This window comes from Chelon labrosus (genome assembly GCF_963514085.1).
Source record: "Chelon labrosus genome assembly, chromosome: 7".
NCBI lineage: Eukaryota > Metazoa > Chordata > Actinopteri > Mugiliformes > Mugilidae > Chelon > Chelon labrosus.
The window spans coordinates 20714047-20741757 of NC_140343.1; the positions used below are offsets into that span (position 1 = coordinate 20714047).

The window sequence follows — 27711 nt, forward strand, 5'->3', positions numbered from 1 at the left end:
TGGTCTCTCTCTAGTCCTCACCTGAGCTAAGGACAAACTTTCAGGTTTGAGGTTGTGGTCCATTTTGGATCATTTTAAATACCTGGCCGCTCTACTGCAACTTCTACCAGAACATCTGGTAGGTGGATTTGGAGTATTATCTATATGGTCGGTGTCAGTGCCCAACATAGCTAGCCTGGTTGCTTAAGTTAACTATCTAATTAGCCAGCTAATGAATTAGCCTTATGTCACGATGGGTCTATCCATAGTATATACAGTCAATGGTTAAAACCTGTTACCAGCAACAATTAGGTTGTGGTACGTGTTAGGGTTAGGTACTTAGTTGAGAAGGTTAGGGTTATGGTGAGGGGCTAGAGAATGCATTACATCAATTGATGGTCCTGGCAAAGATATAAATACACGTTTGTGTCTGTTTGTGGTCGTTTGTTAATTGAGTTTTTAAGAGTTATTTTTGCTGGGTTTTCATGAAGGTTCGTTACAAGGATTACACTTAGCGTGTTTAGGTGAAGGAACTTAGTGGACATGGTTTGGATAATGGGTTAGGGGATGCATTATGTCAAGGGATGTCCTCACAAAGATAGAAATATAAGTGTGTTTGTCTGTGTGTCTGCTCCATTTCCACCACACACACTGGGTTTATGACTCTGGATTTATTACCATTAGTTTTATAGTAGCAAACCAACACAGGCCAACACCAGCCCCCAACACATTAGTACAATGTAAAATGATCTTTTATTTCCTCCTTGTTTCACAAATAAATCAGAATTGTTCATAAAATGATTTGACATTGAGCATACTGTCAGTCAGCCAACACAATTCATTTGGTGCAGTCAATAAAAATGGCAATAAGGTGGTTGTTATCTGAGCAGGTGTAGGAAGTCTGCAGTGTTGACTTTCTGTTGTTTGGAGAAGCAGGACTCGAGCCAGGCCTTCTGCACCAGGACAGCCTGGGTGTACTGACACAACAGATCCCGGAGCTCCTAGTTCACACACATCACAGAGATGTAAAGTTACATTTTCATTTCTGTGCCATGAAACGCTTTCTGAAACCTAAAACTTCTCACCCCCAGATAAAACCCCCAGATTGCAGTCCATGAACCATCACCATGGCACTAACCTGTGAGTGGATGCTGTTCTCCACCTCTGCTACTATGTGGGTGACCTCAGGGCTCATGATATCCTCCTCATCTCCATCATAAGTGAACTTAAGCTAAGGAGTTGTGACCTTATTTTGACAATGCACTGTAAGTAACACACCTCTGCATACCAGGGTTGTGGCTTTCAAGCTTTTCACACTCTTCTCTCCTCACAGCAAAAGCAACTGGCAACATGCAGGGTGTTAAAAAAAAAGCTGACCAGGAAGAGACAAAAACTGCAGTTCATCCAATGGTCACTTGGGGCAGGCAGTGAGTCCCAATAGACCTCCCATGTTAAAATGCCCATCTTTATGTTTATAGCCTGGTACAATAAAAACAAGAAGGAGGGTGAACTTTATATAACTAACATGTTTTAATTATATCAACTTTGATATAATTTAAACAAGTCTGAATGAGAGCTGAGTGCCCTTACAGGTTCCTAGCTGTCTGCACTGGCGTTACCATTGATTATACACAAAGACTAAAGAACCCTCCTTGCTGTCTGCAGTTCCTGAAAAATGGTTTTAATGCTCATTGTGGTAGCTCTGGCCTTCGCCTTCTTGGCCGTGCCTGGTTGCACCACCACCGGTTCACTCAAAGCATTAACTGTAAAGACCAAAACAGTTTTTTGTACCAAGCTGTTTACATGTGAATTATTTTTAACATGGAAGTCTATGGGGATTGACTCACTTTTGAAATGAGCCAGTTGAGGCCATTTGAGGAACTGCTGCAGTTTTTGGTTGGCCTACGTTGGCCTCATATTTCAGCCTTGCAAGTTCTGGTCTGGGTGTGACCCACCCACCTCAGGTCCACTTACACTCCACCTCTTCACTCATTTTTGAGTTAAGTGGGAGCTAGGCAGAGTCCAGCATTGCCAAGATGGTGATGGCTAAACTACCACACTGAGTTTTAAAACCTATGAGTGATGTCACAGAGGATTCATCCATCTGCATGTAAAATCAATGAACCACACACACTCAGAAACAGAGGACCTAATAACTGCTTGTTTCTCAAACTACTATTTAACAACCAGCAGTGACAAAAAAAAAGCATCCTGTTTGAAAGGATATGTGATAAGGTAACGGGACAGCCTCTTCCTCTCCGATGCAGGCAAGTTGTAGAAAAACACACAGACTCCCTTCATGAAGCTGGGGAGATCTGTGGGGCTCTGGAGCTGAGCAGAGGGGCCTGGGATCTCTGCTTCTGTCTCATCAGTAGGCAACTGAGCTTTAGTGGAGGTTGTTGATGTTGATGTCTGAGACGGAGCTGTGTTTTTCACAGCTCTGCTGTGATAGTATCTGTCAGTGAGGTTAAGGGAAAATGTCTGCAACAAAGATAGGTCTTTTTAGAGATCATGCATTGAAAGCTCTAAAAGATACATGAATGTGGGGACGCCTCTGGAAGCGAGGTGTTTCCTGATGAGCCTTTCTGTACCATACCAGTTGAAACCTTTGGTGGAGTGGCCGATACGGGGAAGATGAACACTTGCTTTGTTTGGGAAAAAACAAACTCAGTCAGGGTTAGCATGACTGTTAACTGCAACATCTTGGCTTTCCTATGTCTACATTGACACCAAGCTGAAACGAACTGTTTAAGGTATTTCAGAAAGTTGGCTTAATATAAAATATCACAAGGTGAACAGCGACAGATAATTTTAGAGTTAACCGTCCTAATCAGTTCATATATTGTGCAGAGGGAATTTAAATTGATCTCTCATGTGGTGTTCATCATCAACTGCGGTGCAAACGTCTAACTGCAGACACACAATGACGCACGCAAGATAACAACTTGCATGTTCCGCATGTGCTGCAAATCTCATCAATCAAGTCCTACAATAATTAAACACTGCTTTCAAGTTGTCCCTCCTTTCTTTCTGTCATCATCACTATGTGTCACTGGCAAGAGAGAGGTTCATTTTAATAAAAAAAAAGGCATTTTAGAATTTAATTCAAGACTAACGATTTTCAGTGCTTAAATGTACCCTTGTTTCTTTTGGCTGCACCGTAAATCTTCCTCAGACCTTCATCCAGAGCAGTTAGAAAGATCCCAGACAAGTTGTTGGCTTTGTCTCTCTGCTGTGCCACTATCAGGGCTAACTGAGAAGACAGGAAGGAGATCGAAGCAGGTTAAGCCATAATCTGATCATAGTTGCCGTTTTATCAGTTGCTGCTCTGCCGCAATGTTGCAATTCATCCACAACACAGAAACCCAAACCAGCTGTATCACACAGCAGATCACTACTACTGCAAAGGAGCAACGCAGTTCATGAAAGCATGTTATTTCCAGGCAAGGAGGGTTTGGGTTTCTTTGCACAGCATAGTTTTCAATTAATCAGAACCTACTTGGTCTTGGCCATTCAACCTGGACTGTTTATCATCAATGGGGAAAAGCAGAACATTTCCAAGGTCCAAATCTGAAACAACCAGACACCACAGATAAAGGCATCTAATGGAAATTAGTTCTCATTTTCCCTGCAAGCATGGCAAATCTTACCTTTCATCTTGCCAGCCAGCTCATACTGCTTTCGTGGTTCATTTGATCTCACCTCCAGCGCTGTAAACAGGCCTCCCTTGCCCCACCGGCCTGAGTCATCTACACAGAAATCAGATGCTAACTTTCAGTCTGTCAAACAAAGTGGCCTGTTGCTATGGTAATAGGGTAACACAGAGTGCGTACCAACACAGTGGACGATGATAGCATCTCCTTTAGCAGTGTGTGGGTGAGTAACATCCCCCATAACATAGTGGATATCTGTGCTGTCAGAGCCTGTGGAGCATATGCTGCCGTCATCCTCCTCTTCATCGCTGTCCACAAGCTGCAGGCACAGCGACCTATAGCCGCTGGATTCCCACCACGCCATTCTGCACCAGAAACAAACACACCAAATAAAGGGGAAACTGTGTGAAAGGTCGTTAGCGCAAAAGGGCAAAGTCAGAATGAAAAAAAACTTTACTTTTTCTTGTATCTCTGCTCCTGCTGCTTCTTCTTTTCGTCCTCTTCAGTTTTGGCTCTCTTGGCTGCAGCCTCTTCCCTCTTCTGCTTTCTCAGCTCCAGCTCAGCCTCAGTTAGAGGTCTCCTCTTCCTCACCGGAATATCAAGGGCCACTGACAGCGAAACCTAGAAACACACACACGGACAAACGACACTGCTACATGTGTATAAGCATTGTGAAATTATACTACTGGCAACTAATCTCAGTTTTCTCTTTCTTTTTGAAATAATATGTATAATTTCAGTAGTTTGACATTTAGGAAATGATTGATGCATATTCCTGCTTTGTCTAGTTCGTTCTGCTTCAGGAAACAAACACCACAACCACATAATGCAAAGAACTGCCTCTGTGTGCTTCGAGGCAAACTGTAGTGTGGTTCATATCTGTCAAAGCGCAGCCTGCACAAGCCCTGGACTACGTCATTACACCTAATCAACCACATTCTGCTGAACATAGTAAACATTTTAAATATCACACTACACCAAGTCTGCCAGTTTTCTAGTTTGTTGTCATTATTCAGAAAGTTCCCAACATTATTTTTAATCAAACTCTTTCTCATAAAGACGAGAAGACAAGACTTCAAACGATGTGAAGTGTATCCTGTCAATCATTTGATCTTCTTTACTTTCCTCTGTCAGTTACTTTACAGGTAGTTTACAGATTTACAAATCATTTGTTAATTTCTAACAGTGGTAGCCTGACGAGCCAGACCCACATTAAATGTACGGTCTGGGCACTCTCCATAGACAGGGCTCAACCAGAGGGGTGGGATAAACGGTTGTCTTTCAAACTCCCTCTCCACGCAATAGGATAGCGCTACAACCAATCAGAGCAACGAAGAAGGTGACGTAGTCAGAGCGACGGAAAAGAGAGTTCCTTTCTCAGAGAAAAGCTTAACTTCAAGTCTTTCAGAGTGGCGGCCAAAGCCGATTCGAAAGAAAGTTGTTCGCTAGCAGCAGCCATCGCTCTGGTAGTTCTAGCAGGATGGGGAATTCACGCGTAATTCACGGAACTTATGGTCGCAGGTCAGTCGTCATCATAAAGCCCGCCCACCGACTCGTGATTGGCCCGGTCCATTTTGGATTTTTCGAAATCTCAAGTCAACGGAGTATAACTAGACTGCCCCTGGAAGCAAATGTAATTTGCTGCCGCTAGGGGCGCGTCTAGATTCTAGGCTATAACAGTGGATCAATAAAGTGATAAATGGATGTGATTAATAAAAGCATCCAAGCGTAATTAAATTCACTCACAGACAGGTCAATGGCAGAACTAGCATGCAATTTTGTATATACTTTGTATTGTTCTATTTTTTTGTTTTTTGTTCCTTAAAAGTGTCTTGTACTTGGACGTCATGCTGCTCACTTGTGCCTTAAATTGCCCCCCAGGGACAAATAAAGTTTTGAATCTGAACTCATTCATACTGCACTGTGTTCCAGAGGAAGATTACAGACTAAGAAAGAAAGCGATCAACAACAAGGACATCAACTTAAACACCGGACTATTGCCTTGGAAGTATAAACTGGATCTTTTGACTATTCCTGAACATGAGGTTAGACAAACAACATGTTATACCCATGCATCAACGGTGCTTGTGTGTGATTACTCTCACCACCATCAGTTGGAGACAGAAAGGCTTCACACATCAACTAAAATCAAAGACTAAAATGTTATATTATTGTGTTGTCACCTCTGTTCTGTTTTTTTTTTTTTTTTTCTGGTTTATTTGGTTCCCAGAGGACTGAGAACACACGACTGCATATTGTCATGAATAAATAGAACTGTGAAAGTACAAGAAAGGCAACAATGCTCATTTTCTTTTATGCACACGAAACCAAAAGTGTGAATATGACATAATTCAGTGGTTTGTCCTTCAACCATCATGCCCTAGATTGAAGCTGTTTAACGGACTGAGAGTCAATCGTCTAGTTCTGTGAACATGTTGTGACAAAAAACTGAACGATGGTATCTACGCAAAGGTTTATCTTATTCACGCCACTAACGTCCAGATACTGCAGGACAATGCGGATAAAGGTTTTATATTATTTAACGTGAAGATCAATCATTTGCATGTAAAAAAGACACAAATATATTATCTGCCTGTTTAAATGAACCAAACCAACTGGTGATAAATGGCTGCTACATTATCTATATACAGTATGTTAACTAGGTTTCGTGAGGTTTATATCTCCTGCTTTTACTGAATTTACTGATGTCAAATTTAAATCCACCTACAACATACTTGTGTCGGGTTGTTAGTTAAAATGAGTCTTACTCCAACTTTGTGTCGCAGAGCTCGTCCCTCTCCAGCAGCTCGCTGAAACTCGGCCAGCTGCTCTTCCAACAAGCGATCAAAGCTCTTCTCGTCTTCAGAGCTGGGGTCCTTGCTGTAGTCTTTCCCCTCAAAGAAGTACATGTGGTCTAAAAATGGCACAGATTGATGGTGAGTGTGGTTGATCGTTACTAGATTACATAAGGATGATAAACACAAAAGACAGACAGCAGACAACCATCTGCCCTAATGAACAGCAAAACTGGTCTACAATTCAACTAATACACCTCAATAAGAAAGGTTTTGACAAATGTTTTCTACTTGCTGATATCTGGAGAAGCAAATATGAGCCCAACTGATGAAATATGATGTTAAGTGTGGACTTCACAGGAACAACCTGATTAACAGACCACACCAGACACATTCTTACCAAGTAATAAATATGCCAACCTCAATGTAATGAAACATACTCTGAACGTCTGATTCAGTCTCCTCTTCTTCTTCATCCTCTTCCTCTTCTCTGAGCGGGGTGTAGTCCTCTTCATCCACCCACTGACCATCATGTGACTGTCCAAGGACCTTCTCCAGCTTTACATCCTGTATAGAGCTCTCGTCTGATGACAAAAGCTTATCTATCCCGAACTTCAAGATCTCGCTCAGCTGTGTGGGACAGGAAATATGAGTGATGAAAACCTGTGGTGAAAACACTGAACATGATTGTCTTGTTTTTTTTTTGTGTGTGTGTGTGTGTGTGATTCAAAGTTTACAAACCTGTAGACCTGCAGCAGCTGACTGAGCTTGATCCAGCAACGAGAAGCGTCCCTCTTCGATAACAGTATTGGTGAGCTGCAGCTTGGATACAGCACGAGAGTACATTATCTCCTCAACTGTGTCTCTTGCCAGGAGACGAATCACTTTCACAGGCCTGTAATGAGTAGGTCAAAGATTAAAGTGATTCACATTGCTTTTCCACAAGTCAAAATGTGTGTGTCCAAATTTTGAGGGATAATTTGGGACTTGTTTCACGAACAACAGAGGACGTTAAACAGCTGTTTTCATGGCCTGAGTTGTCCTCTCCATGTTCACTAAACTTGAACTCAGATAACTGTTCAGAGCTCTGCATAAAATCAATGTCCTCTTTGGAAAACATTACTTCAAGTAATGCAAATATGATTAAAATACTGCAGTGTTGTCTGCTTGGAATGATCGTTCGTAGACGTCACCTGTTCTGACCAATCCGATGGCAGCGTGCAGCAGCCTGCAGGTCATTCTGAGGGTTGAAGTCACTATCCACAAATATGACAGTGTCAGCAGCGGTAAGGTTCAGGCCTACTCCCCCTGCAAAAACAAGCGTGACAAAGCTAAGACACAATAATAACTGGAAACACTGCACACTTGTGCACTTATTAATTATGCACCACAAAAGTGAGATAAACTGTAACAGGAAATAAGGCTCCTTTCTCACTATACACAAACTGTGAATATAAAAAAAAAGCTTTACTAACACCATTTGACTGCAGTTCTTATCTCTGTGGGATCAGTCCCCTTTCCTCTCTCAGCTAGTGCTATGAACTCTGCTGATATGCAGAAAAGACTTGCAAGTGTAGCTCAGTGACAGCTGATAAGTAGGTTAGAAAAATGCAATTCAGTCCTTGCAGCATAATTACCTATAACCTACAATTGATATAATTAGACCAAAGTTGAAATAAAAATTCTGCAGTATGAACCCTGCTGGCACATTGTAACGCTCAGTTGAACCTTATATAGGACAACGCTGACTTCCTGAGCATATCTGAGGTTTGAGTCACCTGCTTTAGTGCTGAGAAGAAAAACAAAGATATCTTTGCTGCTGAAGTTCTTCACTGCCAGATTTCGTTCCTCCCCTCGGACAGACCCGTCCAAGCGTTCATAGCTGTAGCCTGAGCAGAAAAGCTTGATTTAGCACTGGCAACGGTCCTTTCAGTGAAAGTTAAAGTGTGATAGCATCTCGATGTTTTAAAATGCCGGAAAATACATCAGGCTGTGGAAAGACATTAAATACATGTTAAATGAAGCTCATAACGGCAAGTCACCCTCCCCCTTTTCACCTCTGTACTCCATGTAGTCCTGGATAATGTCCAGCATCCTCGTCATCTGGGAGAACAGCAGGACACGATGGCCCCTTTACTCACAGATATGAAGAGAGAGATAAGATATGAAAAGAGAAATGAGGTTAAGACTATTTAAGGAGAAATATGATTTAATATACACTGATCAGGCATAACATTGACAGAAAGTAATGAGATTAAATTTATCATAGTCTTTTTATTGGTGTGTTAAAAGTTTTAATAACCTATTGTGACTGAGCTGCATGTGGAGCATTTTTGTTATGTTGGTACTCATTATTATGCTCCATGTAAACTTTCCTTGTGATGTACAAACAGCTGGTCAGACTGAACATAATCCACCACCAGATGGAGCCAAATAACAAATATATTTGCTAACCCTTTGTGCAAGAAGGTCAGCAAGCTGTCCAGAAGGCAAAGTTTCCCACTGGCTTTGACAAGATGCTCCCCGATCACAAAAGGCTCTGGTTCCACCCCTGGCCAAGACACAGGAACAAAAACATTGAAATATGCCTCTAGATTCCATTTGCACTAACTGAGAATAGTCTCTTAAGCGTTATCCTATCCCTAAACTCATCTCACCATCAAACAGGTATGGGTGGTCAACACACTTCCTCAGGTTCATCAGGATGTTCAGCAGCCGGGTTTTGCTGCCTTGCTCATTTCCAAAAGCCTCTGAAAGCAGAGTTTCGTGACTTTATGTTCAGAACTTGTATTAACATCCCTCCTGGGAAATCACAGGTGTGAACACCCAGAGGACCCATTGAGACCGGATTTAAGAGATCAGATCTCTGACCACATTCGGAGGAGGTCTGGGTCGCATGTGTCCGCATTCCTTCGGTAGTGTGAACACACACAATGTGTCCTGAGTCACATTAAAGACCTCCTACTCTGCAGGGGTGCTCTTGTCAGTGGAGTTTTGCGTCATTCATTCATTCAGAAAAAAATAGCACACCGCTATTTTAAATGATCGCCTGAACAGGAAAAAGCACCTAAGTGATGTCTGTTAATTAGTAATGAGAGCCTTTTAAAATATTCTGTCCTTGCAGCTGTTAACTAACTAAATAAGAAATAAATCTAATCAAGAATTAATTTAATTAATTACATGAAAGTACTGAAAATGAGTACACAAGTGTGATTCTGTCATTAAATAACGTATCAGCATGTGGTTAATTATTGATGGGATCATGCTGATGTATAACCTGTGTCTTTATTTCCCTTTATAACTGGAGATGATGGTGCATGTTGAAACTTCCAGAGTTGGAGTCATAGGTTTTGTGCAGGTCTAACTAACGTCAGGGCATAATAACTTAACGTGTGTGCCAAAGTCATGAAGCACAAACACAAAACAGTGCTGTTCTTGTTCTGAAACAGTGGTAATGATCCATTAGAGACCATAGCTGTTAAACCTGACCACTTGCAACCAGATACCCAGGTCGGATGTTAATGCAAGATCCAAACAGGGCCTATGATGACTCTGACAATGATTTATGACAGCACACAGCAGTGCACAAGTCTCACCCAAATCCTTTGTCAAAACAGCTTTGTAGTATTTCTTCTGCAGAGCTGACATGCCGTGGTACACCACTAACTCTGTTTTCTTGGGCAGATCGACAGCGACCTCTGACTTAACTCTACGAAGCAGGAACGGCTCCAGGATGCTCTGGAGCTCAGCGGCTATAAACAGAAGGAGAGACACAATATCCCAGTGGTGGACACATTTACAACTGTTAGGCCTGTTCCACAACAAGGACAATAAATCACTTTTTACACAACTAATATTAAACTTTCTTATCTTTGAAAATGCTGAAAAATAAGTAGATGTGTGGATACTTTGTTAAATGTTAATTATGTTTCATACTGAGAGCAGCTTGACTTTGTACGTTGGAGTAAGAGTTGACAAAGTTGTCCGTGTCATCCGCTGTGAAGATGCTGGGCTGAATGAAGTTCAGCAAGGAGTATAGCTCCTGCAGGTTGTTCTGAATGGGAGTCCCTGTGAGCAGGACTCTGAAACCAACAGAGAACTACACAAGAAATAAGATCTAGGTGTCAAGGTAACAGCAAAAGAAAAGATCTGATAAAAGGAAATATAAAAAACACACAGCATAAACCAGGCGCTGCTCAGTACCGTTGTCAAGGTTTTGTGCAATAGTGAGTTCTGATTCTTCAGTCTGTGAGCTTCGTCTACTACAAGCACCTTCCACTTCCACCTGTGAAGCAGACTGATTTCAGTACTGACTGTATGGAAACAGGAAGTTAACAAATGAAAATTGATCAGAACGTCATGATGATGGACACAATATCACTGAACCAATGCTGCGATATCATCATGTGATAATTCATCAATAAACCGAACTAACATCTGACAACATCTTTTAATCTGTGGTGAGTGATGAATGAAGACAATCACTTTTAATTACACACAAACACATGTATGGATGTCTGTTCCGTGTGTGTGTGTGGGTGGGTGTCACTCGAAAAGATTTCAACTCACGGTTTCAAGAATGAGGCATCTTTGAGACACAACTGAAAATAACAAAAAAAAATCAAAGTCAGTTTCAATACAGATTAAACCGAGTTATTTTCCTTTCACTGAACAGTTACAGACTTCATATGTAGTGAGCAGAACGTGGAAGTCCCGTGTGTTGGTTTCCTTCTGAATCTCAGCCCGTCTGTCTTTGTCTCCTTTGTAGCACAGCACAGTCAGTGAGGGAGCGAAGCTGCAACCAGGTTACACAGAGGTGAGGATTTTATATAAATAGTTTATAAATGCTGTCGTGATGAATGGTTTTGTACCTTTCCAGTTCCTTCCTCCAGTTATCCAGGACAGAGAGCGGGCTCAGCACCAAAAACGGACCTTTCTTCCCAAGGGCTCCAGACATGTATACCAGCAGAGAGATTGTCTGTAGAGATAAATCATGATCATGACTTCTGTAATAAAAGTACACATTATTCTGACATAGTAGTTGACAATGTTATGCATGCTTTTAAGAACATCCAATAGCTGCACAGCTCGGTGCAACTACTCAGACAATTCTCAGTAATGGAAACAGGTCAAGGAGTAGAATTTATCCTCTTATTAATACAAGGCACAGATAGATAAATTATACTATTGGAACATAGTAAACAGTAAAAGGTTTCCTATTTAACCTGCATATCCTGTATGGAAATTTGAATTATAGCAGAAAAGTACCGCTGTTACTGTCGATGACAACCCAGCACTGAGGGTCCCAGTACCACATTCGCGTGAGCACAAAGCACCGATGGCAGCCATAATTAACGTTATTAGTTGCCCCAATCTTCTCCCTGCTCTGACATGTCATGTTGCCTGTGGTGCCAAAGGCCTGGATGCACTTCTACATCAGAAGAGCTCCCCGACGTTTTCACAGGAGATAATATTGTGTCAGTCAGCATCCTGACAGGGAGCAGCTCCAAAACAAACATCTGTTCTCAAAACAACCTGTCAGACATGTATTCACAGGATGGAGGTGTCAATCAGTAATGATCAATTACTGACCTTCAAACCACTCCAACAGTTGAGGATAACAGGATAAAAAAATAACAAAAACTAATCTGCACCAGTGAAAAGCAAGAACCAAGTATTTGATCTGACATTTGATTTGAAGCCCAACGGGTACGGCAAATATTTTCCTCAGGGAAAAACATGTGAAAACAATACTGCTATCGATGCCTCAGCTTTATTCAGCAGATCATGTTTCAGGATATTTTGACTGAGACACTGTTAGACACAGTGATCTGTTTTAAAATACATATATTACCATGCATCACTATTGTTGGTTTATAACAGGATCACACACCTGACAGGTTTTTCCCAACCCCATCTCATCTCCTAAGATGCATCCATGCTGGTTCTTCAGACACTGAGTTAACCACTGCACGCCATCTAGCTGGTAGGCTCTCAGCTGTATGCCTGCGAGGGGAAAATGTCACAGCTTATCACTGCTGGGGATTAATATGATTTATAAGTAAATACAATCCGGTCAAGTGAAGAACAGCTGAAAAAGTTTGAAGAGGAAGTTTGCCGACGAAGTAGTTTTAACTCTAAAAGTACCCATCAAGCCTAGCTAAGTGTCATATTAAGCTCCACCTTATCATGAATGAATGAAGACTATTCCAGGTTAGTTTGAAAGTTTAGGCTACTGTCAGCGAGCCTCCTCCATACCTGTCAAACCCCAACTCTGTAAGTCGCTCTGAGCAATAGGCGTCTTCTTCTTCTCTGCTACGCTGTTTTTTATTTTTCTTAAAATGTCTGTCATGTTTCCAGCAGGACTAAATCGTGCTCCACAGACATGTACGGACAAGTGAGCCCTCGGTGTTGTGTTGATATCGCGAGTGTATCATTCACGTGATCATGTGTAACTACACTTCCTGGTTGGGTCACGTGACACTAGGAAACCCGCGTGTTTTGCTTTCATACAGCAAAATGTATATTACTTAAAGGGCAATAAGTAAAAAAAATATATATATATATTATTTTATAACAGTGTTACAAATATATGTTTTACTCTAAAATGTTGTGTTTCGGATGTCTTTGTATCAGGCTGTTTGTGTTTTGACCCTTGACTGCATAAACTGTATATTAGTCATTTGTGGAACCATCTGTCAACCTAACCTGGTATATACAACATGTGATTAGACTGGACTTCAGTCAAGACTAAATACCCCTCCATGACCCTTGGGGCTACATAGTAAAATCGCATCCTTTCATAACTGAAGTTTCAAAGATTTAGAACTCTATTTTACACATATACTGCAGTATATGTGTAAAATAGAGTCTGATATATATGATCATGGTTAGACGTCCAAATAGCGGATCTAGTTTGCACGTCGTGTGGACGTCCAGAATTGGTCTTGGACCGACGGACGCAATATAGGCATGATCTGCACGTCCATCACACGTCTAATGTTTAGTGGATGTATGTGCAGCAGTTTTGAGGTCTTTATTAACAAGGTTTCAAATTAAAAAATCAACGTGTAAATAAAAGGAGTGCAACAAGAAGGGAACAAAATAATATCTAAGCTGGCTGTGGGTTAAAGCATCAAGCAGCAGGAGTGTGTGCTCAGTCACCTTGTCTCCTTTCTTGATGTGACGAGACAACTGAAGAACAGAGAAGAATCTGGTATCAGCTTGGTCCTCTCTGCTCCACTGATGTCTACATCTCTACAGATAAATATAAAGGGAGATTCAGGATGAAGATGTTCAGCTGCTGCTTTGAAACAGTTTGACAAATATGCATCTGTATTCCACACACAGGCCAGGAAGTGTATGAGTCCAAAGGTTCATACAGAGATCTGCTGTATCTCTGCATTATCATTAATTATCTGTCTTCCAGTACTGTCACATTGCAATCACAGCTGCCTGTCATGTCATTACTTCCTTGCAGAATTTAGAGTAAGGACTGAATTTACTCACCCCTTCAGCTCCGAACTTCTCTGACAAGAACTTTAATTAGAGAGAGAGAGATTAATGACCCTTTCATTACAATGTGAACCAACCTGCTGCTTCTAGTGTCCTCTGATATCTACCTGTTAAAACCAATGAACTCATTAAGCAAAAACTATTAACACGCTCTTGTCTTTACTTATCTTCTTTTACAGAGAAGGGGAAAGAATATAACTAATGTAATAATGTAATTACTGTATTTTTAAAAAACAAATTTAAGTTCATGATAAAAAAAAAATCATTTGCACCCGAAGATGTTTTTAATCTTAAATATGTTAATATTTAAATAATTCATTTACATAAAATATAATGTGTTTGAGAGGCAAAAATGTTAACCACATTAAACCTAATGAATACAGACAATAAATAATTTCCATTTTCTACCATGAATCCTCATATTATTATTCTCTGACCTCTTGACCTTGACTGACAGTCAGAGCAGATGTTCCTCAGTAGAACCCTGAGCTCTGAGGCTCCACCGTTGCTACGTTCTGTCTCCAGATGCATCACAACAAATTCAAAAGTACACAAACTCTCCAACTTTTCCAAGAAAAAGCAGCTTTCAACATTTGCGCCACCATTTCTGAAAAACAAAGATTTCCAGCGACGACCTTTTCAAAGCCAACGACAACTGACCGATGACAGAGACTGACAAAATCCATTCATCGTGAACGTGAGATTTTTTTAATTTTATATTATTCATTTTTTTTAATCATTTTTAAACAACACATGTCTGGTACCTGAACTTCGAGGCAGTCAGATGAGCTGAAATGTCTTCATTTACTGTAAATCTAAAAATTTTTGAAGGATATTTTGTGCTAGAGTGAATCAGATGTGACTCTGTTTCAGCTCTAGGACACACACTGAAGCATATTAGCAGGTTTGAAGGTAAACAGTCCTTAATATCATTAAACAGAGCTGATAAAAAATAAGATAGTCCTTTAGTTTATCCACACATATAATTTATCTTAACTGACTCTCATGTGCAATATTTAAGGTGAAATCAGTACGAATTAATTTAAGGAGGAACAGGCCAGAAACAATTCAGGTACAGCAGGAGACTGTGGCTAATTTCCACCTTATTGATAAACATTTGGCTCTAGATGATAGTATTTTATAAAACATGTTACTAATTAAATAGTACAAGATAGTGACAGAACAGTCCAAATTTACAGTTTTATAGTTATTTCCCCCACTGTGGCATAAATAAAGGATTATCTTATCTTATTATGTGTCGGAAAGTTGGTGTTGGTCTGACTCACATTTCTTTGGTCTGTATTCCCATGTTTGTGACTGTAAATGTGCATTAAAATCATTAAGGTTGGTGATATATTTTTCTAACATAATGGTCACAAATAGATGCGAAATATTCACATCTGCTCTGTGTGGTTTGACACTGTCAGTCTTAACAGGAAGTTCTTGGTTGCATTAAAATCTTGAGGGGCCTCTGTCTGTTCAGGACCCCTGGGCAGTTTCAACACATTACCCCAGTGGTTTGCTCAACCGAGAGAATGATCCAACCTTTGAGGAAAGTTTTTATTACCATGAGATACAGCTTAAGAATGACAAGATGTGTATTATATACACATGTAGTATATTGTACGTGTCTATGGAGAACGCTTCACTCTCCATACTCATATACAAGTCTACCCACCACTGATAGAGGTGGACATCTCACCTCTGGGACTATTCAGGAAGAGAGCAAAACGTAGAAGATAAAGTGAAAATACTAGTACAAGGACAAATAATCATTGGAAATATACGATATTGTACTAGTAAAGACTCCAACTGTTGTAAATACAGACCACAGCTTGTGCTGACTTTTAGTTTACGCCGCTTCTAATTCAAGTCCTCATAAAAACTGCAACGTCAACAACAGAAATAACAATAAGAAAAACCTTTATTCGTCCCACAATGGGGGAATCACTCCAGATTCGATAATACAGCCTCTGACAGCCAGCAGCATCCATCTTCAGCCTTCACAAATCATCTCCAGCACAGTCCTCCACCTGCAGCCTCCACTGCTTCAGAAAACCACGCACAAGGACAGTCATTGTCATCCTGCAGTTTTCACCTACCTCCAGCCAGCAAGTCTCATCTTCCTTGTTCATCCAAAGAGCTCCAGCTTCTGGCCTTCAAATGATCAATGACACCTCCAAGTCCAAGTCCGCCTGCCTCAACTCGTACCTCAAGCCATCAGCATCTGCTCAAACATGCTATCTATGACCAGCTGCAGCACCAGCCTACACCCACGGCCTCCACCTGCAGCTAACATCCACCTACTCCTACCAGCCTCCGCCATCATTTTCAACGTGCATTCTACATATTCAAAAAAACAATCTTCAAGACCAGTCTGCAATGTCCACCTGTTGCCAGCAGCTTTAACAGCCTCAGTGCCTCTTGCGCCTTTATCACCTCCAGTGTCCACCTGCTCCTTCCAGCCTCTGCCATCATCCACAGCATCCGCCGTCCGCAGCCACAGTCTCCACCTTCAGCCTACATCAGCCAGCAATGCCTCTAAGCCTTATTAAACATCTGCAGCCACAACTGTCCCATTTTACTTTACTTTTATCCTCTTCCTCTGATCTCCAGTGGTCAAAGACAGAGCACACTTTTACCTCAGCATTGCAATGATAGAGTTGAATTTGCCCTGAGCTTTTTTAGAACAATATATTTGTTTACTTTTGTGTAAAAGATATGTTTACATCTGGTGGAAAGTAACTATGATCAGGTAGATTTTACTGCTACTAATTTATTCAATAAAACAAAGGCTTCTCTGACTGCACGGCAATCGGGTGTTTCAACTTACAGGACATATTCTCCTGTATCTCTACTTAGCACTTAGAGAAGTGATCTTTTTTTTACACATATTAAAGATAGTTTCCGATAAGGATAGACAGATTCTGATAAGCCATACATTGTCCAGTGTGTTGGTGAATTAAGCCCAAATTATTTGTGTTTCTCAAAAATATTTAAATAATGGATTGATGTAAGAATCTCTTTTAGAATCATTTATTATCTTTGCAGCAAAACAGGAAAAAACAATCAGGACGAATATATATTCTTTTAAGCATGTTGTGCATGCTGAGGCATTTACATTCATTCTCTCATTAATGGAAATAAGACTGCCCTGTGTGAATTTAAAGATTAGAATTATTCATTTATTGCAGATATTTACAAATTTTACAAACAAAGCTCACAATCAATAAACAGTCTTAAATAGGAGTGGTCAATAGATGACGATCAAATAATAAAGCACAAACAAGAAATACAATGATTAAAAAGTCTTTTTCACCTATGAACAGAGGAGAGCTGTGCGGCAGGAAGAGTCACAGACTCCCTAAAGCAGAACTACAAGAAGACTCTTTCAGCACCTTCTATAAAGAGACCTGTCCCTTTCCTTAAAACTACTTCATCCAGAGTTGACCTTCACCATAAAACACGGGACTCATTTTATGCAGATAGACACCATCTTCAGGATTGCCTCCCTAGAAAGTAAACCACATATAGCATACAATCAGAAAAGCTTTTTATGGCACTTGGACACTGAACATTTGTACAGATCATTTCAATAAATAGTGCAACAATGACAAACCTCACAAACGGGATGTATGACAGGCTGTACCTGCAAACAAAACACATTTGATGTCACAAATTAACAGCGGTTAATCAGACTGAAAACAATTGGTAGGTGAGGAAAAGGAATCGTGACTTACCAGGAAAATGACAAGACTTGCAAAATGCAAAACAACAAGGCAAGTCCAAAGTTCTTCCACTGTAAGAAAAACAAAAGAAGTGAAGTAAGTACCTTCAACAAACTGGATCCTAATGCGGGAATAAAGTTAGAAGTGATCAGTTAACTTTTTCTGTGGCGTTCACTCACCCAGAAGGCTGCACAGAGAGTCAACACAAGGCAAGTCTGGAGCAAGGAATGGAAGGCATGTAATCAACAACATGGACTTTTTAAAACGGACAAAATGCTTGATCTATCAGATGTTAAATAAGCTGTATTTAAAAATCTGGAGATGAATTATGATCCCTCTCACAACTTGACATGCGTGCTGTAGATTTCAAGATACAGTAACTTGAGTGGTTCCTACATTTTCTCAGATTAATTTGCAAAAAGTGTCTATCCATATCAAATAAAGCCTATAAAATGTATTCATCCATTTTGATGTTTTACCTTTTATTGCTTTAATAAACTGAATCATGGTCAATATAATTTTCTTTTCCGTGTCTCTACGTTTAAAGTGAAAACACCTTTCTTCATTTCAGTTAATCAAAAATATGTCATGCAAAATAAATGCTTGCATAAGTATTTGCCCCCTATAAAAGTGACTGACTTAGTCCAATGGAAGTTTCAGAGTCGGTTAGGGAAACTGAGATCACCTGAGTGCAGCGAATGGGTCTCAAGTGGCCATAGTATGAAGACTGTGAAGGTCAGCTCATTGGTTAATTATAGTGTATTCTTGCCTACACTTACACCATGAAGACAAAAGAACAGTCACTAAACATACCCTGGAGTTCAGCTAAATCCATCACTAAGAAATGGTAGGAACATTACTGAACACTGAGGAACTGTGCAAGAAAAGTAAAGGGGGGAAAGACAAATTAAATCTTGACTAGAAAGTCTCTTTGAGAGACTCCTAGGTCAAGTAGAAGAAGGTCCTAGAGTGGAGCTTTTTGGACATTAGACTAAACACTATGACACCACCGCACCACACCAGAAACACACCTCCCCCACTGTGAAGCATGGTGGTGGAGATGCTTCTGGGCAGCAAGCCCTGGGTGGCTTGTCAAGGTAGAGGGTAAATTGAATGCAGCAATATATAAATGAGAAGTGGTACTGGAACACACTTCTCTTTTTCATCGTGCGTCCATATAAAACATGCCTTTATACGTCACTCAATCATTTTACAACAGGTTAGCAATTAGATTTTGCTGGTATGTACTATATATGAAGCTGTGACAAAGGCAACACAGCCATCTTTGTTTTTCTTTTGTTTGTTTTTTTAACTGTAACACATTACGAGGACTTAACACAGAACACAGTTCACAAATACTTTTGTGTCACTTTCTTTCAGTTTGTGAGACTGTGTCTGAGGACACAGCCTGTGTCAATCAATCTTGGTCAACCTAAATTTAAACATTTTCCTTATAAATATCCTATGAAGAGTCTACAAACTTAGATTAAGTAAGGATAAAAATATAAATTTTGTGCACTTACAATCATAATTGTGGTGGCCAGCGCTCTTGTTTTGTCGCACATCTTTTTCAGTTGCTTCAGTGGGCCCATCAGAAACATAGTGCTGATATATGTAAAAACATATTCATGAAATGTTTTTTAAAGTCAGGATTTGATATACATGCTGCTCACATGAATGTCATACTAGTAAATACTAGCTATACACTGATCAGGCATAACATTATGACCTCCTTCCTAAAATTGTGTAGGTCTCTTGTGCTGTTTTTCATGTTTTTTTTTAAGTTGTTTCTAAACCGTTTTTGTGTGTGTGTATCTGTGTCAGGCTGCATCCTGTTGGGGATGGCTGCTGCCATCAAGGAGTGTCATTGCTATGGGGTGGGGGGGCCTGGTCTGGTCTGGTCTGGTCTGGGGTGGTACATGTCTAAGTAACATCCACATGAATGCCAGGTCCAAAAGTTTCCCAGCAGAACAATGAAGACGGTCACAAGACGGTCAATGTTATTTACTTCTCCTGTCGGTGGTCATAATGTTATGCCTGATCAGTTCAAATATTCCACCAAATAAAGCCACCATATATTGTCTATCAGCTGCTCTGATCTGACTTTCGACACTAACCTGCACAGAGCACACAAGTTTCCAAACGTGTAAAACACAATGAAGAGAGTGAGGCCAATCTTGGGGATGAAGAGCACACACACTCCCTGCAAGACACACGAACACAAGTGATTCTTGGCCTTGTGATGACACATGTTTTATCTCAGCTGGCACCTTAAGGCGGGACTAGTCAATGCTGCCAAATGAATGAGGATCACATCTTCAGCATTCCTCAGATCCAGAAGAACCAGAAGGGCAGCATCGGCTCTCCCTGCTCTCTTCCTTGTTATGAAGGGCAGCAGAACATACTTAAAGAAATTGCTGAACAAAATTAGATCCTTACCAACACTGTGCATACGGCTCCCACCACGAAACAGGCGACGAATCCCTTCAAACGTGTGGTCCAGCTAAAAGTCGAGGCTTCATTCACAGTCTGCATCGCCAGAGTTTTGAATGAATGGCAGATTCACGACCCAGTTGTGACCAAACTTTAGTTAGTGAAAGCGTTAGTTAGTTTTACCTGCAAGATGGTTTTGTCATCTTTGGGCGCCTCCTCTCCGCTTAAAACCGACTTCAATTTATCCATTGCCGAAGATCCTCAACGGGCTGCTTAAGAAATCTGTCTATTTCCTGGACCGAGAGGAACTTTTCAGGGTTTCCTCAAATCTGTGTGAAAGGACAATAACGTCACATGGCTTTAGGCAGCGAGCCGGAGGAGTTGTCAGTGACTTACCTGGCCAGGTGAGTGACTTCAAGTTAATCACACCTGAGCGCAGCGACAGCAAAGAGGTCTCACTCTGATCTGAAAAAAAAAGTCCTTTAACTGCACAAAAAGCTTGACCACCGAACATACTCGTTCGCAATAATAATAATAATAATAATAGAAAGAGAAGAGAAAGTAATATTAAGAAATGGTGATTGTTTCAATTTACTTAAGATATTCACTTATTTTAAATTAATCATACACCATGCTCGCTTGGAAAATCATATATTAAACTGTTCTCACTGGTTGATTGTAAATCAAAAGAAAAACTATCTGCAATTGTTTGATAGGAGTAATACTTCAAATGTATTATTATTATTATTCACAGCATGTTTACAGCATCATCTGACATTTTATTATACCCTGATTAATTTACCTTCAGTGTTCAGCGTTCAAACCTTGTCACATAGTGACAGGACCACCTTTTTTAAGCAGAGTGATTAGCCTTCTTCAACATAGAAGATCTTTGAATGAATTCTCCATATAGGACAGGAAGGTGGATTAGCTCTGATGCCTCACAGCAAGAAGGTTCCGGGTTCGAATCCATGGGCCGACTGGGGCCTTTCTGTGTAGAGTTTGCATGTTCTTCCTGTGTCTGCGTGGGTTATCTCCGAGTACTCCAACTTCCTCCCGCTGTCCAAAGACATGCTCGTCAGGTTAATTGGTGATTCTAAATTTGCCTTAGGTGTGAGTGTGAATGATTGTCTGTCCCTCTGTGTTAGCCCTGCGATAGACTGGCAACGTGTCCAGGGCGTACCCTGCCTCTCGCCTGATGACAGCCGGGATAGGCTCCATCTGGCCAGGTGAGTGCCAGCCCCCCCGCAACCCTTCACAGGACAAGTGGTTATGAATGAGTCTATCACATTGTTAATAAACTGTGTTATACCATACTGTACACTGCAAGAATGAACCACAATAGCGATAATAAATACTTACACAACTTTAATAATATTCTCAACGCTTGGCATTTGGTTTTGACGCACATGTGTGACTCCATATACTAACATTTTAAAACAAAAAAGCCATATAAAACATGTAAATACCAGCTTTCAAGTAACAATACAGTATGTTATACTGAAGATGTTGATAGTTTTCAACCACACGATGGCACTGCTGAACACCAAAGTCTCAACGCAAAATAAAAGAAAGTTTGGTGAGTCAAATAAAAGCATGCAATTCATAAAAAGCTTCCTCTTATATAAGTTCATATTTAGTTATATTGTTTGTGCAAAGATATGTCGGAGAATACGAAAAGCATTATGTCACTGTTAAATAAATAGCAATGAACAAGTCAGGCTAGACGAGGTTTACAGCTGATTAAATGAGGCAGAGGTAGAGATATGTTTCTTGGGTAAAGCATCCAGGAAATATGTCCATATCCCTTTTCCGTCTGTGTGCCTTGTTTCTACTCGTACTCCTGCTGGAACTGCGAGCGTCATATCCCTGATTTAACTGTGATATTCATGAGTCACAATGTTGACGTCCTCTTCATAAAATCTCATCCTCTGACTCTGGATCTCTCTCTCTGGGCTTCAGAAGTCCCATTTCCATTGGAGGAGTCCTCTTCAACCTGGAGCGAACCACACTACAGAGAAAGCACAACAAACTCCAGTCACATTTAACGTAAACTGTTGTATAAGAGGTCCTCGAGTTGTTATTCACAGTGTGGATGAAGTCCGTCAGGCTTCCAGAACAAGTAAACAAGCAGCAGCTTATAGGATGTTTGGAGTTTAGCAGGTTCTTACCAGCTGACGGTGCAATAGAGCGCGCTCACAGCAAGCATGGCGAAGGCGAGGTGCCACGAGTAACACATGGTGATAAACATCATATTGTTGTGATCATTTAAGTCCCACTCAGGGCCATGGGGTGGGTACAGCACAAAGCCAATCTGAGGCAAGAGAGAAGGAAAGCACAGAGGTTAGTATATGTATAACTGTAAACCTCTGCTCACACAGACTCGCATTCAGATTTACCTCCCAGAACCAGGTTCCCTGAAGGACAGTGAGGGTGCAGCGGAGCAGCTCCAGAATGATGTTGCCTCGGTGGAAGACCTCTAAGAAGGCAATCAGAGCCTGGCCGAAGACAGCGTAGAGAAGGAGCTGATGCACATGGACATCCAGCATACTCCTGCCATGCAGGTGGTAGAGGAAAAGAAATCCTGAAAAACAAAAACAAGTAAAAATCAGCAGATGAAAAGTTTGGAGCAAAATATCTTGTCACCCAGCTAACTTTGTTAGGAATGTCACTGCATTTTTGTGTTTCATCTGAAACCACACTTTCACATGCAGTTCATCTGCACCTATTTGAGTTAATCTGCTGAAACAAATTGGCAATGGAGTAAACTGCATGTCTACAGTCTGAATCAGCAGTTTTGAACCAGGCTATATTACACTGGCAGCTTCTGGGTTTAAGGAAATCAATTGGTAAGAAATACAAATGAGCAGGCATTTAATCACTTAGACACTGAAAACTCCAAGTACTTAATATATTATTCAAATGGTTAATAATTGCTGCATAGTTGAAATAGATCAATAAAAGTAATTCATTCATCTTCTGTAACCGCTTGTCCTGTGAAGGGTCACGGGGAAATAAAAGTAATATAGTTTACAAATAGTTAACATTATCTAAAAGTGATGGACAAATAACTACACAAAAGAATTAACAGTTGAATTCGCTAGCAACAAGATTAGATTAGATTAAGTGTCTATTGGCCAAGTATACTTGTGTATACAAGGAATTTGGTCTCATCCGTCCGTGAATTAGTGAACACAAAGCACACAGTGAGGTGAAGCACACACTAACCCGGAGCAGTGAGCTGCCATGCTACAGCGGCGCTCGGGGAGCAGTGAGGGGTTAGGTGCCTTGCTCAAGGGCACTTCAGCCGCTTTCTACCGGTCGGGGGTTCGAACCGGCAACCCTCCGGTCACAAGCCCAAAGCGCTAACCAGTAGGCCACGGCTGCCTATTCGGCTGCCAACTAATAGCTATATTAGCTTCTTACAGATAAAATCTAGACATCTTGTGGTGATGAGCAGGATAGCAGGATAAATGTCATGTAAGTGAACCAGAGCAAGTGAACCACCAAAAATCTCATTCCTCTTACCCTCATTGAAGAAGGCTATAGCCAGCATTAACCTGTCCAAGGCCAGTGGTGCTGCCTCTGTGGTGTGGACGATCAGAGACACAGTCCCAGCCAGACCAAAGAACAGGTACATGGTGGCATGTTGCCAGTTCATCAGATCCTCCCAGTGTTTCTCTACAACGTCGTACAAGTGAAGCCTCGGTCCACCTGCTAAAAACTGCTCTGCCAGCATCCCTGGAGAGTACAGCAGAGGAAACACTCCTTAATTAAACTGTGGCAGTGGCTGTTATGTTTTACTCATTCAGAATGTAATACCATTAACTTTTAATCTGCATTGCTGTGTGCTTAATTTATACAGAAGAAGGCTAGCCAAGTCAAAAAGCATATAGACAGATCAAGGAGCTTTTCAAAAAATCATTAAAGGATATTGAGACCCGCTTACCAAATAATGAGAAGAAGAGTACGACAGAGTTCTCAATGATCTCCAGGCGTCGCTGTGAGGCTCTGCTGGACAGCCGAGTGGAACCTATGTTCTTGTTCCTGCGGGTGGCATGCCAAAGCGAGTACTTTCCTGTCCACCAAAGCCCAGCTAAGAGGAAGAAGCTCCCAGGGAGAGCGTGCCCCTTAAAGCTGCCCATGATTCACAACACCTGTATCATAGGAGGAGACATACAGGTTCATAAGTGTAAAGAGATTTTATCTGCTATCTCATTGATCTAAAATCAACTTGTTTTTGCACTATGACAGACAATTTCCTTTACATCAGAAAACCATTCATTTTAAATGCAGGCGTTAGGTGTATAAAAAGATAATTTCAACTAATTTACAATATGGCAAATATATATAATACTGAGATATATTTTTAGCATGGCTGGCAAAAGTGGAGGGGTGAGAAATGAGAGGGGAGAAGTGGAGGAGTGGCTGTAATTTAAACAGCATAATCAGACATAATTGGTGTGTGTGTGTGTTTGTGTTGGTGACCGCCCTGCCCTTCAGCCGACCTGAGAGGAAACTGTTAAAACTGTGTCACAAGGTTTGCACCTTTAAAAAATGCAAAGCTAATTCTTTATGTGCACCATACAAAGAGCACATTTGGTTATTATACCTCTGACCGGGCTATTCAAAGGTTTACAGCATCATCCGACAGGGTTTGCAGGTGCTCCGTGGTAATGATAAGCCACCGTTTATGTGACATGCACCCAGTTCATGTGGGCGGCTGTCTGCGGGGGAAGACCACAGTGTCGTCTGTCTACATTTACATGTGTGTTCTCTCGGGGAAAACGAACAATGACCTAAATAAAACAGGCTTTTATCACAGTTTCGATTCGAGGTTTAAAAACGGCTTCAAAGAATTCAGAGAAGCTTCATAAACTTGTTTGACCTCAGTCGCTTAAAGCAACGGTGAATGCTTTGCAAAGCAGGGGCGGCATCAGAAGTGAGCAGAGAATAAGAATAAGGTTCATGGTTGTACTCTCCTTTGTGATGGAGATGACAATTTTCTGCCCAGTAACAAAAGGAGCCTCATCTGTGTGAGACGGCCCTTTGCCTGTGCAACCTCTCCAGACTGAGGAAAACACAACAGTCGCCATGGTAATCACTGCCTCCCTTATATCACTCCAGTGGCTGGAGGACTCGTCGAAATCAACAACAAACATCTGTTTTGTCTTGTTACCAGCTACTACATTTCCCAAACTTCAACTTCATGTCACATCATAAATCATTAATACACTCAGTGCAGTCACAGAGAACGTACTCACTCAAATACTGTGCGCCTTTATTAACTTACATCCAACTTAGAAATGCTTCAGATTAAGAATTACAACAGATTTAGCTACCCGGCCATTTAAGAGTTTATGTTAAAAGTGTTATTTAATTTGTTGGTTACATCATGAATATCAGTCTGCAATTGGACTCTAGTTTTCAGTCCAAGGCCCTTGTGGAATAAAAGGGGAACAGAAATGTTCAGGATATATTTTCTTTTAAGTTTCCTGTTTTTGATAAAACTGGGCTTTCAGCTTACTTTTTTTTTTTATACTCAGGGACAACTTAAACAGACGCACACATACAATATAAGTCATTAAGTGTTTTTTAATGGTATAATTGTGCCAGCAAGGCCTACTGTCTATTATTATTGCGTGTAGAGATAAACCTGAAGAAGTTGAATCCAACGTAAAAAGTTCGTGGTACATTCACTGTGTTTATTTTTAGGTGGTATAAAAGCAATAAGAGTGTTTTGTTTTTACAGGCCTGGTTGGAGCTACTGTACAGGACACGGTAGACTTGATTTCTTTCTGTGTAAAAAGTAAAAAAAAAAAAAAAAAAGTCTTACCTAAGTTTGCTTGTCTCTGGAGATGAAAAGTTGCTGGAAGTATTTTCAGACAGAAAAATTAAAGCATCTTCATCTCATCAAGCATTCTTCCACTTCCTAAGGAAGAGAGACTTCTCCTCCGATCCTCAGCGAGACACGAAGTAAACATCAAATATCTCCTCCGGGTCTGGTTCCCAGCAGCTACCAGACCAGATCCGTTTCACAACCTCTTTTTTTCTCCCTGATTTTTCCAACTCCAAACACTTTTGGCTTTTACTCATAAATAAGCCCTCTCATTGGACACACCGTTGTGGGCTGGCGTCATCAGCTCGTGCTGTGATTGGCTGGAGCTCGCGTCAGTCTCGTGTGTCCACGTGTGCACTTTCACTCCTCCTGCTCGCGCTCATCTCGGTCCCTCCCTGCTCTCAGGAAACCGCTACTTTCCGTTGTCCCAGGCAGGCCGTGCCCGGAACAAGACCTCCAGCACGTACACCGATGTGGGAAGACTTTCTTATCTCCGGGCCCTCAGCTTTGGTTCTGTCCTTCGGTTTACTCGTTTAACTCACTCCAAACTGTCCACAAAGTCTGACATGGCCAAACTTTAGGGTTTTCATGGTTTAAGAGGCAAACAGCAAGTGGACACAACATTAGAACAAGACTAGGTGAAAACTCCTCATATCAACTTCATGTAGTACTTCAGTGTTGTCCGTCTGTTGCCAGTTCATTAGGTACACTAGAGAAAAGGAGCGCATCCTCATATAACAGTCCTGCACTACAGCTTAGCTTTATGAAGGTTATGCTATTTAGTATTAGTTTAAAAATAACCAAGAGAGCTGTTGATTCAAAAATGTTTTCATCTTTGAGGTTGTGGTTTTGTAGTAGGCCTACTATTGAATTGCAAATGTAACCGGAACTGCAAATATATCAAGTGTACGTCAATAATAGGGGACAAGCTACAACTATTGTACAGTCAAGCAAGTAATTCAGAGTGAAATGTCCAGATAAATAACTAATATTCTGCATAATCTGGGAATACGCTGAGCCTTGTGTTGTTCACGTGCCGCCATCTGGGTCTTGATTTTTTCAATTTGTCGTGTTGATGCTCTTCCGCATATTTCTGTTGAAAGAAGTGGTTATTTCTAGCAGCTTGGACCAATCTGGCCATTCCCATCTGACCTCTGACACAGACGAGGCATTTTTCCCAGAGAACTGCCTCTCACTGGATATTTTCTCTGTAAACCCTAGATATGGGTGTGTGGGTAAATCACAGCAGATGAGCAATGTCTGAAATACTCAGACCGGCTCACTTGGGACCAACAACCACCTAATAAGGGGTGTACGGAATAAGGTGGCCAGTGAGTGCATAAACCCATATTTCAAGTATTCAAGAAGGCTAGTTGTTCATTTAAATGTTTTGTTTTCTTTGATTCTCCACCTTGACGAAAGAGTGAATATGTACATGACATGATTGAAGTCCTTTTGATAGCTGTATTTGTTTGTTGCAGCTCTCAGTAAATACTAGCCGCATTTAAATGTTTTAAGATGCAACTCAAACAAAGGCATTTCAGTTAGATGTGCCAGAGACAAGGCTTTGCTGACTCACTAGCATGACTAAATGCAGTGAAGCTATTATTGATATTATTAGTTATGGCTGTCTGTCTTGAGAAAGGTCCGTTATGGTACTGGCAGTGCTATTATGGGATTTCAGTACCTTTGAGTACTAGGTATTACTGGCCTTTTTGAAAGCTGCACTGTTATAATCTGCACAATGGAAGCAGAAGTTAAATGATAGA

At 41.0% G+C, this 27711-nt stretch overlaps 3 protein-coding genes across 4 annotated transcripts; all 3 read right to left on the reverse strand.

The window, feature by feature from the left end:
• Positions 1 to 649: 649 nt before the first annotated feature.
• chd1l (chromodomain helicase DNA binding protein 1-like) lies at positions 650 to 12838 on the reverse strand. Of its 2 annotated transcripts, none has more exons than XM_084548594.1 (25): positions 12686 to 12838; positions 12321 to 12433; positions 11299 to 11405; positions 11111 to 11222; positions 10997 to 11028; positions 10631 to 10712; positions 10364 to 10526; positions 10024 to 10179; positions 9085 to 9177; positions 8882 to 8978; positions 8485 to 8558; positions 8206 to 8316; positions 7621 to 7735; positions 7169 to 7322; positions 6868 to 7057; positions 6401 to 6546; positions 4090 to 4253; positions 3813 to 3997; positions 3630 to 3728; positions 3479 to 3549; positions 3118 to 3232; positions 2516 to 2624; positions 2207 to 2434; positions 1118 to 1199; positions 650 to 980 (listed from the first exon to the last, which is right to left on the reverse strand). In XM_084548594.1, the coding sequence occupies exons 1-25, from the start codon at positions 12777 to 12779 to the stop codon at positions 858 to 860; spliced, it is 3015 nt and encodes a 1004-aa protein (XP_084404720.1). In that variant the 5' UTR covers positions 12780 to 12838; the 3' UTR covers positions 650 to 857. The 2 variants fall into 2 exon arrangements, with proteins under 2 accessions (XP_084404720.1, XP_084404719.1); XM_084548593.1 differs by having other exon boundaries at positions 6868 to 7090.
• Positions 12839 to 16987: 4149 nt separating this feature from the next.
• sft2d2a (SFT2 domain containing 2a) lies at positions 16988 to 20545 on the reverse strand. The gene is made up of 8 exons (XM_084548067.1): positions 20287 to 20545; positions 20110 to 20199; positions 19788 to 19873; positions 19194 to 19275; positions 17850 to 17885; positions 17683 to 17741; positions 17562 to 17591; positions 16988 to 17454 (listed from the first exon to the last, which is right to left on the reverse strand). Exons 1-8 carry the CDS (start codon positions 20350 to 20352, stop codon positions 17415 to 17417), a joined length of 489 nt encoding a protein of 162 aa, XP_084404193.1. The 5' UTR covers positions 20353 to 20545; the 3' UTR covers positions 16988 to 17414.
• A 909-nt stretch (positions 20546 to 21454) lies between these two features.
• On the reverse strand, positions 21455 to 26566 carry tmem45a (transmembrane protein 45a). Its single transcript, XM_084548184.1, has 6 exons — positions 25940 to 26566; positions 24053 to 24260; positions 23632 to 23844; positions 22503 to 22687; positions 22275 to 22417; positions 21455 to 22114 (listed from the first exon to the last, which is right to left on the reverse strand). The coding sequence occupies exons 2-6, from the start codon at positions 24246 to 24248 to the stop codon at positions 22018 to 22020; spliced, it is 834 nt and encodes a 277-aa protein (XP_084404310.1). The 5' UTR covers positions 24249 to 24260; positions 25940 to 26566; the 3' UTR covers positions 21455 to 22017.
• Positions 26567 to 27711: the final 1145 nt, after the last annotated feature.

Excerpts from the sequence above, each read along its gene's own strand:
- tmem45a (XM_084548184.1), bottom strand. The coding sequence starts at position 24,248 with ATGGGCAGCTTTAAGGGGCACGCTCTCCCTGGGAGCTTCTTCCTCTTA. Across the intron at positions 23,845-24,052 it reads ACTCTTCTTCTCATTATTTG|GGATGCTGGCAGAGCAGTTT; the intron begins GTAAGCGGGTCT and ends TGTACTCTCCAG. Across the intron at positions 22,115-22,274 it reads CTCTATTGCACCGTCAGCTG|TGTGGTTCGCTCCAGGTTGA; the intron begins GTAAGAACCTGC and ends CTTTCTCTGTAG.
- chd1l (XM_084548593.1), bottom strand. The coding sequence starts at position 12,779 with ATGACAGACATTTTAAGAAAAATAAAAAACAGCGTAGCAGAGAAGAAG. Across the intron at positions 7,736-8,205 it reads TCTTCTCAGCACTAAAGCAG|GGGGAGTAGGCCTGAACCTT; the intron begins GTGACTCAAACC and ends TTGTTTTTGCAG. Across the intron at positions 1,200-2,206 it reads CTGTCCCGTTACCTTATCAC|TTATGATGGAGATGAGGAGG; the intron begins ATATCCTTTCAA and ends GCTTAAGTTCAC.
- sft2d2a (XM_084548067.1), bottom strand. The coding sequence starts at position 20,352 with ATGGATAAATTGAAGTCGGTTTTAAGCGGAGAGGAGGCGCCCAAAGAT. Across the intron at positions 20,200-20,286 it reads ATGACAAAACCATCTTGCAG|ACTGTGAATGAAGCCTCGAC; the intron begins GTAAAACTAACT and ends CTGGCGATGCAG. Across the intron at positions 19,874-20,109 it reads GAGCCGTATGCACAGTGTTG|GGAGTGTGTGTGCTCTTCAT; the intron begins GTAAGGATCTAA and ends TGTGTCTTGCAG.